This window comes from Zosterops lateralis (genome assembly GCF_965231275.1).
Source record: "Zosterops lateralis genome assembly, chromosome: 5".
Lineage (NCBI taxonomy): Eukaryota > Metazoa > Chordata > Aves > Passeriformes > Zosteropidae > Zosterops > Zosterops lateralis.
Genome location: NC_139766.1, coordinates 27,384,962 through 27,401,211, shown reverse-complemented (window position 1 = coordinate 27,401,211; position 16,250 = coordinate 27,384,962). Strand labels below are relative to the sequence as shown.

General features: G+C 39.7%; 1 protein-coding gene across 1 annotated transcript in view; it reads right to left on the bottom strand.

Annotated features, from left to right (window-relative positions):
* Positions 1-824: 824 nt before the first annotated feature.
* PDGFRA (platelet derived growth factor receptor alpha) overlaps positions 825-16,250 on the bottom strand; it is a 35,686-nt gene continuing 20,260 nt past the window's right edge. Inside the window, exons 13-23 of the mRNA XM_083862407.1 lie at positions 13,973-14,077; positions 13,193-13,303; positions 12,294-12,447; positions 10,872-11,038; positions 9,599-9,714; positions 8,926-9,048; positions 8,230-8,341; positions 6,353-6,452; positions 6,126-6,231; positions 5,198-5,433; positions 825-4,206 (exon numbers count right to left, since the gene is read on the bottom strand). Coding sequence (XP_083718533.1) covers positions 4,059-4,206; positions 5,198-5,433; positions 6,126-6,231; positions 6,353-6,452; positions 8,230-8,341; positions 8,926-9,048; positions 9,599-9,714; positions 10,872-11,038; positions 12,294-12,447; positions 13,193-13,303; positions 13,973-14,077 — 1,478 coding nt within the window. The 3' untranslated portion in view covers positions 825-4,058. The remainder of the gene's footprint in view (positions 4,207-5,197; positions 5,434-6,125; positions 6,232-6,352; positions 6,453-8,229; positions 8,342-8,925; positions 9,049-9,598; positions 9,715-10,871; positions 11,039-12,293; positions 12,448-13,192; positions 13,304-13,972; positions 14,078-16,250) is intronic.

The window sequence follows — 16,250 nt, the reverse complement described above, 5'->3', positions numbered from 1 at the left end:
AGGATAAAGACTCCTTTCAGCAAGGACACACAAAGGAGAGACAACCTACTCTAACTCTTATTTCAGACAAGGGGCCAGGATGCTGCACCCCATTTGAATGAGGAGGGGGAGATGTTAGATGGAGCATTCATCTCCCAGCAAGTTCCCAGCAAGAACAGTGACCACCCCAAGGACAGAAGGTTGCTAACTTACCCGTTCACAGGGCATTCCCACAGCCAGCCTTGCCTGGCTCCCACTGGAAAACCAAGACAGGCTTTTGAGCAGGAAGTGCAGCTATCAAGTTTAATTCTGATTTCAGGTGGAAATCTTGCAAATCTTCTCAAATTCACATTCAGTTACAAACACTGTGTAAAATTGATTACTGTGGGAGCACAGAACCGTACTAAAATCTGGTTTGATTCACAAAGGAGGTGAGTTCAGCACAAGTTCAAAAAGCCCTCTTGCCAGGGGCCATTCCCGAGTGTGTGCAGAGCAGCAGGCACCAACCCCCCAGCATACATGGTGCCAAGGCCAAGGGTTCCATCCTGTGCAGGGTGCCCAGTGCCCACCCACTCACCCACCCAGTGCTGCAGCACCATACCTGCTGTGCTTTGGGAGATGATTCCCCGCAGGTGTCACTTGGTATCCTGGTCATTTGCTGCCAGCACTTCCTCACTATGCCCACTGGAAGGGCTTGGAGACATGCTTGTCATTACTGCCTGATGGCTTTGCAGAAAACCCAGAGGCTTCTTGAGAGAAAAAAATCCCTGAGCCAGGTTTATTCTTTATAACCATCTTTCAATAAGTGAGTATAGACCCCTCACGTATCCTTAAATTATATATCATTTATTGAAATATAGAGATCTTAATTTACAAGATTTTTTTCAAAGACAAAATATCAACAGGGGCATTTTTGAAATACATTTTGTGCCTACCATCACTTTGCCCTTCTTCAAACATTTCACAACAGCCATCATTTTGGAAACACTTCCTTTTTTATTATTCTAAAATATAGCTTTTGGACATTCAAAGTGCAACAGTTAACGTGCCTGTGGAATATATCACAGTAAAAAACATATAAACAAAGGCAGTGATATAGCTGTCATAAATGTTTTGGCAGTATTCTAGAAGTCTATATAAAAATACTTATATACATATTGATGTATAACATCATCATATCTCACGTCCTTCATCATGTAATAGGACCATTTTGTACAAGTTGCAGACCACACTGTAAGGAATTGGTTGGCCATTCCAAATCGAAAGCTGCATTTCATAGGATAACACTGATTGTCGTTATACAATTACTGTAGCAAAAGGTTTGGGAATATCTCTTCCAGTGGCTTCTCAAAAAGTAAGCCATTAAAAAAAAAAGTCTGTAATACTGATAATATTGTGAAAATAAACAATTCATCCTCTCACATTTCTCCCTCTCAAGTAAATCCTCTCTCTTCTTCTCATTCCAGTTTCCAGGCCAGCTTGTCTGATTCCAAGCCTGCAGTGAGTTGGGTTTGGCTAGACCCCTGCCACAGATGCAACTGACCTGCACAATACTCATGACGAGATGGGGAGGTAACATTACTGTGTACCAGAAAGTGAGCCAGCTCTGGTTCACTGTTTGAGTCTAGCCTGAGATGCACTGTGAGATACAGAATGAGGCTGGTGAGGGGAAGGCAAATCTGTGTGAAAATGTCCTCAGATTCCAGTAACTGTTATAATGAAGCATGCTAGGGCTGATTTTCAAACCCTGAAGAACACTAGGCCATGTGCAAAAATGCGGGTGAAATTTCTTGCCTAATTTGAATGTGTAGTCGTAAAGACTATACATGCAAATTAAGGCACATGTCATCTCAAGTGGCCATTCAGATATCTGGGATACCCATAGACAATCTGTGTTTCCTCAATTCATAATTCCTAACTGGAGGGAGATTTCACACCATCTCATCTGTCCTAGCTATATCAAGAGTTTATGTTTCACAGTTGTCCCCATACAGAGCTCAGTGACATGTTTGGCAAAAGCATGGTCCCAGGAAGACACTTGTTCTTGATCTGTCGAATGCAAGAAGTAGAGAATGCACCATCATTCACCATTCCTTCTGATTGTCAGCTTCCATCGGGGTTGAAAATGTGGGGGCTTGCTTCAGGTCCTGTTTTCACATTTGCTGTGATCTCGTGCATGGCCTCAGCAAGGTGACAGCTTGAAACCCAGACTCAGAATTACTTGTCTGTGCAGCGTCCCACACTGTAACACTGCCTATATTGCATTTGCTTTTATTTGATCTGTAACTGTCCACAAGTGAAGTTAAGGGGACTTACGAAGCTTTTTGTAGGGCCATTTGAAGGTAAACTGTAGTTTAACATGACAGCATGTTCTGTCAGTCACTCTTTCACACGTCTTAGGAAAAGACTGCAACACAGGATTGAGTTTGCACCGCATTTGCATTGGTTATGTCGTAACAGAGGCTGGGCATGTCCTACAGGGTGCTCATTGCACTGCATTAAGGCGAAGTTTGAAAGTTGAGTCCCAGAAAGGATGGGGCCCTTGGCAGTGATGTACTTTTTTTCACATGTAAGTCTTCCAAAGCGTCATATCTCAATAATTGTACAGCGATAGCAGTAATCATAATAATTTGTTCATGTAAGTGGTGTCAAAAACCAACAATTGCAGGCTGAGAGCAGGTTCATTTTCATGCACCTTCTTCCAAAAAACACTCCTAGAAGCATTTCCCTTTTGTAGTTACCTTCTGCAAAGATAGTAGAGTGTTCTGCTCCTGTTTAAACTTGGAAACTAAGACAATGTTTTCTACATATTTATTTCTGCTTATTTGAACTCATGTTTCAGGCTAGGAGAAATATCTTTACTCCTTTAATAGTTCAAATATCAAATCAATTCTTCACAGCTAACCTGAGGATAAGATTTCTTTTGAGTACCCACAAAACACTAATAATGGGCATTGTTGGTGGTTTATCATAATCTTCCATTCTCCAGCATCTTGGAAATCTGGCTTCTTTTTTTTTTTTTTAATTTAAATGTTTAGAACATCACTGTATCAGAGGAAAAGTAATTGCTTCTAGTATATCTGATTAGAAAAGCTACTCAGCTCATGAAAGAAAAAAAAATCTTTTCTTTTTTCTCCATGTTCAAGTAGTTTTAGCTAACCAGAACAATTACCATTCTGTGTAGATCAAAAAAAAAAAAAAAAAAAAAAAAAAAAAAAAAAAAAAAAAAAAAATTGTTCCATAAAATTTTTTGGGCTGTAAATTTCTCCCCTGCACTTAAAAACGTGTTTTGATACTGTGCTTTTACTGAAGGACAATGGATTGTAAAATATACATTTAGTGTTACTGAAAACAGTAGTAGTATTATCTTGAAAACAGCTACCTTCTATAGTTAATAAAGACTTACTAGGTTCTAACACCTATTATAGACTGACTTTTAATTATCATTATTATTATCATTATTATTCCCCTTTACTTGAATTAATGGTAGAAAGTAACACGTTTTATAGTACCAGTCAGTCCCTGGTGGTTTTAGACCTTTTTGGTCCAGAAGTGGTTTTTGCATGTTCTTCAATTCACATGATAGTTCAACAGCAGCTGACATTGAGATTGAAGGAGGAATACACAAAATTCATGAATGACCTCTTCTAAAATCCATGGCATATGTTCAATGTGCACCTCAAAAGATCCTTGAGTAGACAGTTATTTACATAATTACAATGGTAAAGTATTGCTGCAGTGGAAAATTGATCCATCAAAGTTATATGAATGCCCTTGAAACACAAAACTGGTCTGTTTGTGGCCTTTCCCTTCATCCTCCTACCAGCTGGAATGGCAAACAACACTGAGATGCTACTGAAGTACTGCAAGAAGCAACACTAAAAAAATCCATCTTCAACATGTCTCTTTCATTTACACTCAGGCTGATTCCTCTGCCCATTTCTGGGAGTTGCTTTCTACAAATCCACCTCCTCTTCACATCCTTGACGTTGCAATAAAGTGGTTTTCTCTGTGGAGCAGAAGTCTGTAGACAACACAGGGAGCTTCCCTGCATGCAGAGCTGGCAGGTGTCTGTGGGGTTACAGGAAGCTGTCCTCCACCAGGTCTGAGGAGTCGATCCCAATGTCGTCCATCATGTCAATGTCCTCAATGGTCTCGTCTTCTCTCTTGATGAAGGTAGAGCTACTGGAGCCAGTTTCGATGGCACTTTCTTCAGATGTCTGTGAACTGGAACAGACAAATATCTCAGAGATATGGTACATGGTGACCATGGCTGGGTAAATACTCCTGCCTCTAGCAGAACTGAATACTTTCTGACTCTCGGTGCAATCTTAGGTGACTATGACCACCAGTTTCTTAGGACATGACATATCTTGTATATCAAAAGTAGTGAACCACCATAGAATTCAAAGGAGCATGCTGTTCTTGTGTTCCTCCAAGCACTCTCAGCCAGACAGTTGTTGGAGAAATAGTTCTATGACACTACTGTGACAATAGGTCACTTAGGTAAATCTAGGGAGGTCAGGTGAAAATAAGATAGCAATAGCAGACAGTAAGATAGGGACTCCTTTCTTCCCTCACTTGAATAAAGCACAAAAATATACAAAAAAAAGGGAAAAACCCCAACATTTCTAGGTTGCTGAATCTATATACTATGAATTAAGTGTTGGATTAAACCTGCACCATTCACAATTAGGGTCACACAGTGTTGTGTTCTAGTGGCATTGGTCACACAAATTGACAAGAGAGAAGTAAAAAGTTCTTGACACTCTGCTTTCATAGAAGACTATACCATAGAAGATATTATCAACAACTTCTCCCAAATTTTGGAATTTGTCTCATAGAAACAAATCAATCCTTTGAGATCTTATGTGAAGCTCTAAGGAGGCAAGATGTGTTGCAAAATGTGCCCACAGATCCACCAGACAACCAATGTGACTTGATCAAGCTATTAAAGGATCCCCAAAAACACACAGAAGCATCCTGCCAGCAGTCACCTTACCCTGGCAATCACAAAACAAGCAAAATTATTTTTTTCCCATTGAAAACATTTTGGCCAGTCATACTATCGTATTTATATGCAACTCCCCCAATAAGTAGTTTCAACAGAGCTAAGGAAACCATTTGCAGAGTATGATGCTGGAAAGTGTAAATGGTCATTGCCAAGACTGACCCCAAATGGTGACTATGGGCTAAGGAATTTATAAACTGTTCCTACCTGTGTCTGTTTCTTTTGCCAAGCTCATCTTCAGAGACAGGGTCAATGTCAGGCAGGGGAATGATGTATCCACTGTCAGCACTCAGCCTCTGCTCATCAAATCCACTCTCCCTGTCCTTTAGCTTGTCTTCGTTCTTGTAAGTTACACCAATGTAAGCATTGTCACAGTCCCCTCTCATGCGTGTGACAGCTGGGTGATCACTTTTCAGGAAGTCCAGATGAATCTTCTCATAGCTCTGAAAATATTAATTTCAACCCCCTCATTAGATGCTGTTCACTAAGGCTGCCTTTCTTCAGATGGGCCTAGCAAATATTCTGCCCTATGAGGCAGCAACACTGAATAGAGAAGTCCAGAATCTTCAATTGCTTTGAAGGGAGAAGGGACACTTAAGTTTTAGATGATGCAGGAGCAAAGTTTTGTGGCAGCACAAAGCAGACAAATAGATGTGAAAGGAGGATAGAGAGAAGGGAGTTAAGGTAGGTGGGAAAAATGAAACACTGAATGATGGGGCAGGCACAATTGTCCAGAGCTATGAGAAGTATGAGGGGAAAACTTGCTGGTGTCAGGGTCCAAAGAAGGAGACAGGGAGATTATGCACATGGGCCACGAAGTCCCTTTTACAGAATTATTTCACAGCCTACAAAATCCCATGAAAATATACAGAACTAGTTCTTCAGTGGAAAGATTGGGTTGTTAAGATTTAATTAGACACGAAGGGTTCTGCTTCCCAGTTAATATTGCAGAACTGCTTCTCTCAACAAGCTCGAATGGAGAAACTGAGCATGCAATGTCCCCATGGTAATCACATAATTCACATAGGTTCGAACATGACAGTTCAGTGCTCATGGCTCTCATGGCTGGAACTATGCTTATAATTCCCTCTGAAGCAATATACAGAAAACACAGAGAAAATTACAAAGAGCAAACCTTTTTGTACTCTCCAGGCAACAAACTCTCCACAATTTCACTCAAATGGTAGAAAGAAGGTCTTTTCTCCGGTTCACTGTTCCAGCACTTCACCATAATCTCATACCTGCAGATAAGAAGGAAACCAGTTTAACCAGCAGGTAGAGGAACATAACTGATCAAACAGAAACTAAAGCCGAAATTCTCTGGAGACTGGGCAGGTGTGAAAAAGCCAAATGCACACGTACACTTCATTGGTAGCATGATCAGGTTTGGCCATTCGGTATCCACTCTTGATCTTATTGTAGAAAGTAGAATCAACCATCATGCCAGGATATGGTGTGCCACCTGCAGATAGAAGAGAAGCAAAAGTACTACTCTATACTTGACTATGCATGCAGAGTTCCCAAATACTGTCTTCCTGTTCATGTCACGAAGTGTTAACACTATAATTTAACATGATATTAGAATGATTCTTTCGTAGCCAGTGTTTCACATCAGAGCTATTGTCTTGATGACATTAAGCCCTAACATGAAAATCTGGCTAGGAAAGATTGAAGTAGGTATTAGTTAGAAAAAATATCTTACCAGTGTTCATAAAATATATTGGGGACAGAGATTGAATGATACCTGGATCAGGTCATCAGCCTGCATTTGGCATGGCTGAGGTCATGGCTCTGCCCTGACACTGCCTTTCTATGAGCACTTAGCCCAGATATTTGCTCTGTCTGGCATTATTGTCTTTGGAACCTGTAGAACAGCTGAGAGTGACACAACCTGAGTTAACACATCTCATCCCGACAGTATGGCCAAAGCTTTGGTGTGAGTCCCCTCCATAGCCCTCTTGTCCCAGCTGGGCAGCTGGCTTTAGACAATAGCTAACATGCCTACATGCATGGGTTGGCAAAAAGTTTGGGCTTGGCCCAAGCTGACACAGTTAACTGATAATTTGGGGCTGCAGCACAGAGACATCATTGCTCATGTGTAAAAGGGTAATTCAAGCTGAAGTCAGCATGGTAGCAAGATGTTAAAATTGACTTTCATAACAAACACTGCTGAAGATATGTTTTGCTTTCCAAAAAGGAACAACTTTCTCAGATGAAGGAGACATAACATTGCTTCAGAAACCTCTGCCCTTTCAAAAGCAGGATGTTCACCTAAAACTGAGCTTCAGGACCTTCTTTACAGGTTGAGCACTGAAGTGTAGTGCTTTGGTTCCTGAGCTGTCCAATGCCTCTCAGGGATATCGGGGAATGGCGATTTACAGGATCCTATGATGCCCAGAGATTACAGGAATCAATACCATAAATAGTGGTGCAACTGTTGTTTTCTGAGAAGCAGTTATGTGACAACTTATTCTAGCAAACAACATTAAGCTTGGGGTTGCTGTGGGGCAGCCGTGGACACCACCCAGGCATGAGTAATTCTGCTGGCAGTAAATGTGGGCAATGCACGCTTGCTGGAGCGGGCCATCCACCCGTCCAGGAGGCTAATTAATGAGGCTGAGGAGAGAGCCAGGCTGTTCCCAGCTGGGAACTGTACACTGTCTGTAACTGCTATATGTTGTCATAACCACTTTACACTGCCATAAACCAACTGTGTGAACAATGTTGACCTGGAAATGAGAAATCAGTGTCCCAGAAGATTGACATTTATTTTCATTCTGTAATGGGACTAAGACAGGCTCTTTTGAAATGTGTATGAAGAGACTGTTCCAAAGCAGCTGCTGAGCTGGGCTGCAGCCCCAGGCACCCCATTGCAAGGGAGAAACATGTTCCTTCTCATATTAGACAGAAAATCAATCCTGTTGTGGCACAGCAATACTTTTCCACTAAAGATTTTTACACAGTTTGTTTAGTTTTACAGAAAAAAAGTATATTGCAAAAACAAACAAACCAAAACCAAAATCCCCAAACAAAAAAACCCATACCAAAATGAAAGAAAACTTTAGGAAAGTATTTCACTTCGCCCCTAACACTGGAATCTGAAATCCCATACAGGAGAACAACCAACAGTTGATTTCACACATATATTTTTACATGCAGAATTTTAAAAACTTCATGTAGAACAGTTTGAATTGAAAAAACTTAATCACTACACATAGGAAAATATTCACAGTACATACCAAGAGAAAATATTTCCCACAGCAGAATGCCATAAGACCAGACATCACTCAGTGTTGTGTACAGGTTGTCAAAAATACTTTCAGGTGCCATCCATTTTACGGGGAGGAAAGTCTGTAATAAAAGAAAGAAAGCAAGCCCAAACACACAGATTAGTCATTAAATAAATGCTTACCATTGCAACTGTTGTTTGATAGCCAGGAATAACATCTCTCTATAAGAAAAGTTGTGTTAACCTTGCTAGTGTTTATTTTAAATTCAATTTAATAGAGAAGTACCAGGATTATAAGCAATGTTACTTGTTGCCCCCCACAAAAACTAGTTAAACCATAACTGTATTCATTTCATTACTAGCAAATTACCAGGTAGCAAATCATTGAGGGTATGATGCAAAATCTGGCACTGCTGAACTAGGTCTGATATGTCGTTGTCTGGCAGTTCCTTAATAATTTATCCAGTTGCAAAACCTGCCATGTAAAATTATCATACTGTGAAGTACTAAATGTGTACTTTTTGGCTTTAAAACAGAGCTAGAAGAGTTACAGGAATTAATGATCTGAAGATAAATTGTTCTGAGGAGCATTCATCCCAATGGTCAATTACTGTAACCAACACTAAATGGCAAGAACATGAAATAGCATTTAAAACTGACAATTTTCATTTCAGTTAAAGTTGAGCTCCAGAGATTAAGTACATACACTGCCCTTGGAGACATAGTTGGAATCATGCATGATGTCTCTAGCCAGCCCAAAGTCACAGATCTTCACAATTTTTCCTTGAGCCAGGAGGACATTACGGGCAGCCAAGTCACGGTGCACACACTGTATGGAGAAAAATGAAGTTGTTCAAGAACATGATTTTTCTATGACTGCCACTGCCCTTACAAAAGGACTGACTTTCTGGGTACAGTCCTAACAAGCCCTTCTACTGAACAAGCACCTGCTAACAGGGGCAGGAAGGCACCAGGCCTCAGGACCAGCGAGGACACAGATGCATTTTACGGGGGAGGAGGCAAAAGTGAGGTCACCCTTTCCTGTTCTACCCATGATGTACTAATGATATGCCTGTGCTTCTGACCATGCTGGTTTGTAACTACATGGACCCTTCACCCAGACCCTTCTTTAATCCTCCACCATCTCTGGCACCCTGCCTCCAGCAATGTCACAGGATGCAGCAGGGGAAGACGAGTGACTGCTGCTTTGATTTTTTTCCCACTATGTTGATCTCTATTTCCAGGTAAGTGAAAAAGCTGTCTATATCTCCAAAAGAATACTGTATTGTGTCATATGCTCAAAACCTAAAATTAAAACCATAGCTGTAGAAGACATTTTTACCCCTTATTCCATTTTGCTTATTTTTTAATTTACTTACATTTTTAGAAGCCAAGAATTCCATTCCCCGTGCAACCTGGTAGGTGAAACTCAGCAAATCCAGCAGGCTGAGGCCCTCTGAACTGTCATCTGAAAGAAGGTTTTTGACTTCTGATTCTATTGAAAAAAGAGGAAAAATGTGTTTTTGCTGTGGGGTGTGAAAGTAGCATCCATCTTCCCCTACCTATCAATATTCTGAGCTGATAATTTTAGCAGAGTACCATGACCAAAACAGTCATTTCATAGTAACTATTACCACTTTTAATGTCTGCATCAGTCACTGACACACACTGCATTTTTAAAAACAGACAGTATTAAATAACGGGTTTGGGTTTTCTCCGGTCTGTAATTTTTTCCCCTGGGAACAGTAGGGAAACAGTAAAATGAAAAAGGAGTGTTACTGGCCATTACTGGACTGTCACACAGGTTGTTTACTCAGTGTGTGGTACAAAAATATTTCTTTAGTGGTGATGCCTTCTTTAGGGTTTTGTGCATGCATGTACATTCTTATATTTGCTTTTGTTGAACACTGTTGTTTCCCAGGAAGTATTCACTGAGACTAATCCAATACCAGCAAAAAGGGTCATTTATTATATGGCAACAGTTCTTATTTCTTTTGTGAAAAATGCCAGAAAAAAAAAAACCCAGTCAAAAGTCAGTGATTCATTTTCTCTGACTGTCCTAGAGCATGAGTACATAAGTCTGCCATGTAAATCTGGATATGGCTCAGTTTCTGAGGCCTGGAGGCAGAAGTGATGGTGTCTGTTTTTAAACAAAAGCATATTTGGTTTCTGAGAACAGGGACAGGGAATAGGATGCATTCATTATCTTCATTACATAATGCAGGAAAATATTTGGGAGTGTTCTGCATTTGGTAAGTGTCAGTTAATGTGAAATACAAGTGGAAACAGTACAATATAAACTACGATTATTATTGGTCATTGCTATTGCTGAAAATCCTTCAAACTACAAGACTGATAAAATCACTGCCTCCAAAGAGTGCCTACAGCCCCGTTGCAGAACACAACCATGCAACGCTTCAGCACAGACACAAATACACAACTGGACCCCTTCTGCTCCAGCAACATGCACTCCTACCCCCAGAGCAGAATGGAAGAACACGACTACAAACTTTTAGCTTACAGCTTATGCTTACACTCTTGCTGAACAGAGCTAAACAGTTTGTATGCATTTAAAGGACAAAAATAAAAAATGTGTTTGCACAAGAGTAATTTGCATTAGTGATACATGCAGAAGGGACAGTTCTACATTACCTGACATGGATTTCTTCTTATATGAAGCAGGCCGATCATACACAGATCTCTGAATATCAGAGTATTTAGAGCCCTCCTTCCTTTCCAGCATTGGCACATATTGAGTGGTATCAGCTTGCTTCATGTCCATGTATTCTCCAGTGTTTTCAAATGATAGTATCACATAACTGAAATTGGATGGTCACATGATGTATCATCACATAAATAAATTAGATGGTATTGATGTGAAATTCAACAGCTGGCTTCTTGTTAGGGAATATATATATATATATATATATATATATATATATATATATATAAAAAGATCATTACCATATATCATATATATAACATAACCAACACTTGTTGGTTACTGTGCATGTTACTGTGCATTAGTGTAGTCAAACACAAGCGCTTCAAACTTAGGCTTTTGCCAACAGTCAGGCATGTAACCATGCCTTATCTCCCAAAATCCCACTGAACTCAAGTATCACTACCTAGGGGTTTTAGCTCAAGGTATTCCAAATGATATGTGTAATTTATTCACCCAGACAGTTTGCATCAAATCCAGTCCTGCTGAACCAACCCATGCCCAGATGAACAGTACTGGCTTTACTCAGCTACCAAGTCAGTCGATCTATTTGTCTGAGTGATTTTTTTGATGAATCTCTGTTCACCTTTTAAATCCTGGCTCATTTTATGGCATTACATTATTGCTGAATGTATGATGACAAACTTCTTCAGCCATCATCTCAAAAAAGTTCTGAGATGAACATTAACCATTAGGAACTGGCTAAGCCATTAGTAGAGAAAGGAGACTTGAGCTTGGAGAACAAGCTCTGACAGGTTGTTGAAGGGAAGGAGTTTTGGAGTTTTACACAGTGGAAACTCCCAAGCATGGAAACAAGGAGACAGGTAGATGCACTTTATTTTAAAAGGTTTTGGTGTGTAGAGCCAAAAGGATGGTGGGGTTTTTTTTTTGTTTTTTTTTTTTTTTTTTTTTTTTTTTTTTTTTTTTTTTTTTTTTTGTTTTTGTTTTTGTTTTTGTTTTTGTTTTTTTTTTTGTGGTTTTGGTTTTGGTTTTGGTTTTTTTTTTTGTTTTGGTTTTGTTTTTGGTCTGGTTTGGTTTGGTTTTTTTGTTTAAGAAGAAGAAACATTGGGCTGTGATCTATTATTAAAAATCTTTGGGACATCAGGATATCTGTGGAATCTGTGGAGAAACCACAGGGGTCCTCAGACAGCAGGCATGTGTACATGCAGGAAACACGAATCTAGAACACATGTTGGGGAGGTTGAATAATGTTGAAACCTTCCCAGACCTATGAAACCTAACAAATAAAAGTCTAAAGAGAAAGATTAGGGAGCAGTTTAAACCAATGAATCAGAGTAATGCAATAAGGGTAAAATAAGTTGCAGGTCATATATATCTTTTTTTTCCCCTACCTTCTTGTGCTTTCATCAGCAGGGTTCATCCCAAAGATATCCAAATCTTTTTTAGGCTTTTCTGGATGTCGGTTCAAGAAATTGTCCCTATTCTTATGCAGGTAGTTCACCAAATCACCATAAAAGCAGTATTCAGTAATGATGTAAATAGGACCTGTTAAAGCAAAATTATGCATTGGTGAGTGGGGTTTTTGAAAAACAGAAACAAATACAAAAAGAATCCAAAATAGTCGAAAATAGAGTTGTAAGTTACTACATTTCTATCTGCTAAGTTATGACTGCAATTATTACCAAATATCAAGAAATTTTCTGAAAACCTATATTTGTTTTTATTTATTTATTATTTATTTATTTATTTATTGGTAAATCATTTACTGAAACCTGTGTTGATGCCTGGAAATAGAACACAAACTTTTCCAAACAACGTTAGAATGGTAACATAAAAGCCTTCAGATACACAGTATGGCAAAAAACCCTATGCTCAGAATTAAATTTGTACAGTTTTATAAAATAGGGCAATTAGAATATCTAGCCAATATTGTCCAATTAGAGGAGCAGTTGGTTAGTTAACCTCTGCCCCAGGTTCTGCCCCATTGGAGCTCTACTCCCAATCTCCTACCCTACCATTATTGTGTATATGATTACATGGTGCAAAATAAAAGCCCCTTAGTAAACTAACAGGCAAGAGTAGATAAAATTTAGGGAACGCATCAATAAACATTTGTTGACTGTGGAAAACAAAGCTGGAAAAGTACTAGAAGTTTTACCTAGGCATTTAACAGTCTACAAAGCTACAAATATGATTACATAAAAACCTAAAACTTCTTAGGCATCAATGTGCTTGTTAAATACTGAATGACGACTCCACAGCAAACCTTTATTTTGTCAGCCAAACCCACCTGATTTTGTACAAGCTCCAAGCAGATTCACAATATTCAGGTGGGGACCAAGATGTGTCATTATCTTCAGTTCAGACATGAGTGCCTGCTTTTCACTGGATCTAGCTGTAGCTGTAGAAAAAACACATTAGCCACTCAGTGGGAGCAGTCACCTTTTTCATATTAACAAAAAAATTATTCTTGCTTGCCTCATTGGAGCATTGCTGTCACCATATCCTTTACTTGATACGTGTCTTTCTTAAGGCTTGGAGAGGAGCCACAAATGATTAATAAGGGACTCACTTGATGTGGCTCAGTAACTGACCCAGTTCATTTGTCCCTCTTCAGGGGTGTAGTGGATTGCACATGTGGCACAGAAACACTCCACAAGCTGCTCATTCAATACAAGCAAACTCACCATGGTTTCTACAGAATCACCGCATCAGATTCTCAGTTCTCATGAACCAGGAAATCTTCAGAGAACTTTAGATTCTTATACAAGACCTGCCTTTTTCCCCTTGTTGTATAGCTCTGTTTGTTCACAGGCATTCATGGTTATTTTATCTTTCTCAATATTTGTTGAGTTATTGTAGCTGTTCAGCTAAACCTGAACTTTGGATGTTTTCAAAAGCCTGGGTGCCTTCAGACTTGAAATGCCATAAAACAATCTAACATAGAATTTTAAAATCCCGTCATTTACCCATTCATTTTCAACTTTAGATATGAATAATTAATTTATTATGAATAACCCCATGGAAACCTGCCCTACTTCGCTCAGGAAATGGAACCACGACAACTTACGTTTCAGCATTTTCACAGCTACTTTCATCACCGGTTGAGAGCGGCTCAATCCATATGCAGTCCCTTCAACTACTTTTCCAAATGCACCCGAACCAAGGATCCGACCTGAACACAAGGGAGAGCATTATTTACTTCAGAAAGTAACAGCAATTCAGCTCCTTTCCTGTCTCCTTTCCTCTGCAAGTTGATTCATGTGTGGAAAGGGCACATTCCCTTATCCAGACTGTTGGTATTATTGTTGTTTTTAAGCAGAAAAAGCAGATATAAAATGCTATCATTAAGTACAATTCTTAAAAGTAGGCAAACAAACATCAAGAATACACCTGCACATGGAAGCTCAGCTTATTCAAATTCGTCCCTTCCTGTGCTCTGCCATCTTCACTTTATCCTCTCACATAATGGATTGTCCTAGGCTTAAGTTAACCTCAGTCAGCATTTGATTAAAATACAAGTGTGTTCCTGACTTACAAATCTGAATTGGGTCTCTCAGCTGTAGTCTATGATATAATGCTGGATACATCCAGCCATTAAATGGACTAAAGCTCATTGACAGCACATTCAGAAACAAACAGGCAACATCATTTCAGATCTGCAAGAAGCTGAAATACACGCTGATCACATATGAGGGGAAATGTCTCTGAAGTTTAATGTACAAGTGTGTTTCATCTGCTGGAATAAATTGTATTGCAAATTTCCAAGTGCTGTAATGAAACAGCTAATGTTTATAGACCCTTCACTCTTCCCACAAATAAATTTAGACAAAAAATTGGGATTAATATATCCTGTCTTCTAATATGGATCCAGTCTCTCCAGAAGAATTTTGTACAGGTTGAATAAGATTTTAGAGAAATATGACCTGCACAAACATACTCCAAAATACTGTATTCCATGGCTTCTGTATTGTAAACTAAGTTCACCAAGGGAACACTTTGTGAACAAACCTGTATATGAGGTCCAGATGCCAGAATATAATCACGTGCCTGACAAGCTGTCACTTTGATTTTATGTTACTTTTTAACTTTGAGCACAGAAAGAACAAGTAGTGAGTTTTACTATGGAGATATGGAGCATTTTGTCTTTGACGTTCGTTTGCAGTTTGAACTTGTCACCTTTTACACTTCTGAAGGTGTTATCTGGCATGCAATGCCATATGTTTCTGTTATCCTTTAGCTACTGCCCCCACTTTTATTGTACACATGCCTTTGAAAGAAAATTTCCAGCCAAACAATATCTACATCATTAACAAGCAAAAGAAATGGTTAAAGAATGCTTAGCTGAGTTAACACTGGTTAACCTCTCCAAGATTATGACAGCATAGTTTGTCATGCCCACAGAAGCTATATAATTTCTTTTCAAGATTCCTGTGCTCCAAAGGTTATCCTTCCCAATCAGGATGTGAGAAAGCTTCACACTAAATTTCAGACTAATTCAAACAACCTGAGTTTGAAATTTGGCCCCTGAAACTTTTCAGACTGAAGGTCTGGGAGCCATATGGCAGGATGCAACCCTTCAGAATGTGATGGCATTTGCTGATGCTCCTTGATCTTCCTGTCTTCACAAGCCAATTCCTCCCCAAAAACATATTGCCAGCTGAGCACGAGGCACACATCTCCCTCTCCATCACCACTGCTGGGCTGGGGTGCATGTGGAGACAAGTGAGAGCACTTCCAGAATGGCAGGGAGCCATCACTGCTATTTCCCCTTTTCAACCCTCTCTGCAAATATAGCCCAAGCCCCATGTCTTTTGCATTTGAAATTTGGAGCCAGGTGGGAGCTAACTGCCCAAGAACTGGAAGCATCTGTAATGCCGTCATATTTTTGATGAGTGCTTCACTGAAGCTCAAAATTATAGTGTGAGTTAACTTTTCAGTATAAAGGCACTGCTGTGATCTGCTTGCTGAAGGCACAGTGCTGCTTCACCACCAGAGGGACTGTGTAGACACAGCAGCTGCTCAAGACCTCTCAAACTAGTGGAGGAACAGCAGCTAATTCAGTCTCTGTACCCATCCACAGAGTTTATCTGCTGTGCCTGCCAGAGAGGTGGTGCTTTTCTGCTCAGAGGACACAAGGGTCAAGTGTGTGAATTTGTTCCAGATGCAACCATCTCAGCTGAATGCTCCTTTTGCTAAAATTGGCCTGGGATAATCAACCCACCCCAAATGAAACCGTAAGTCTCTTGGTCTATATTAAAAGCCCAACAAGTGTTAAGCTTTATAATCTACACCCAGTTTCTAGACTCATGAAATTAGGTACCACATCTCTGACTGTTGTGTGACTT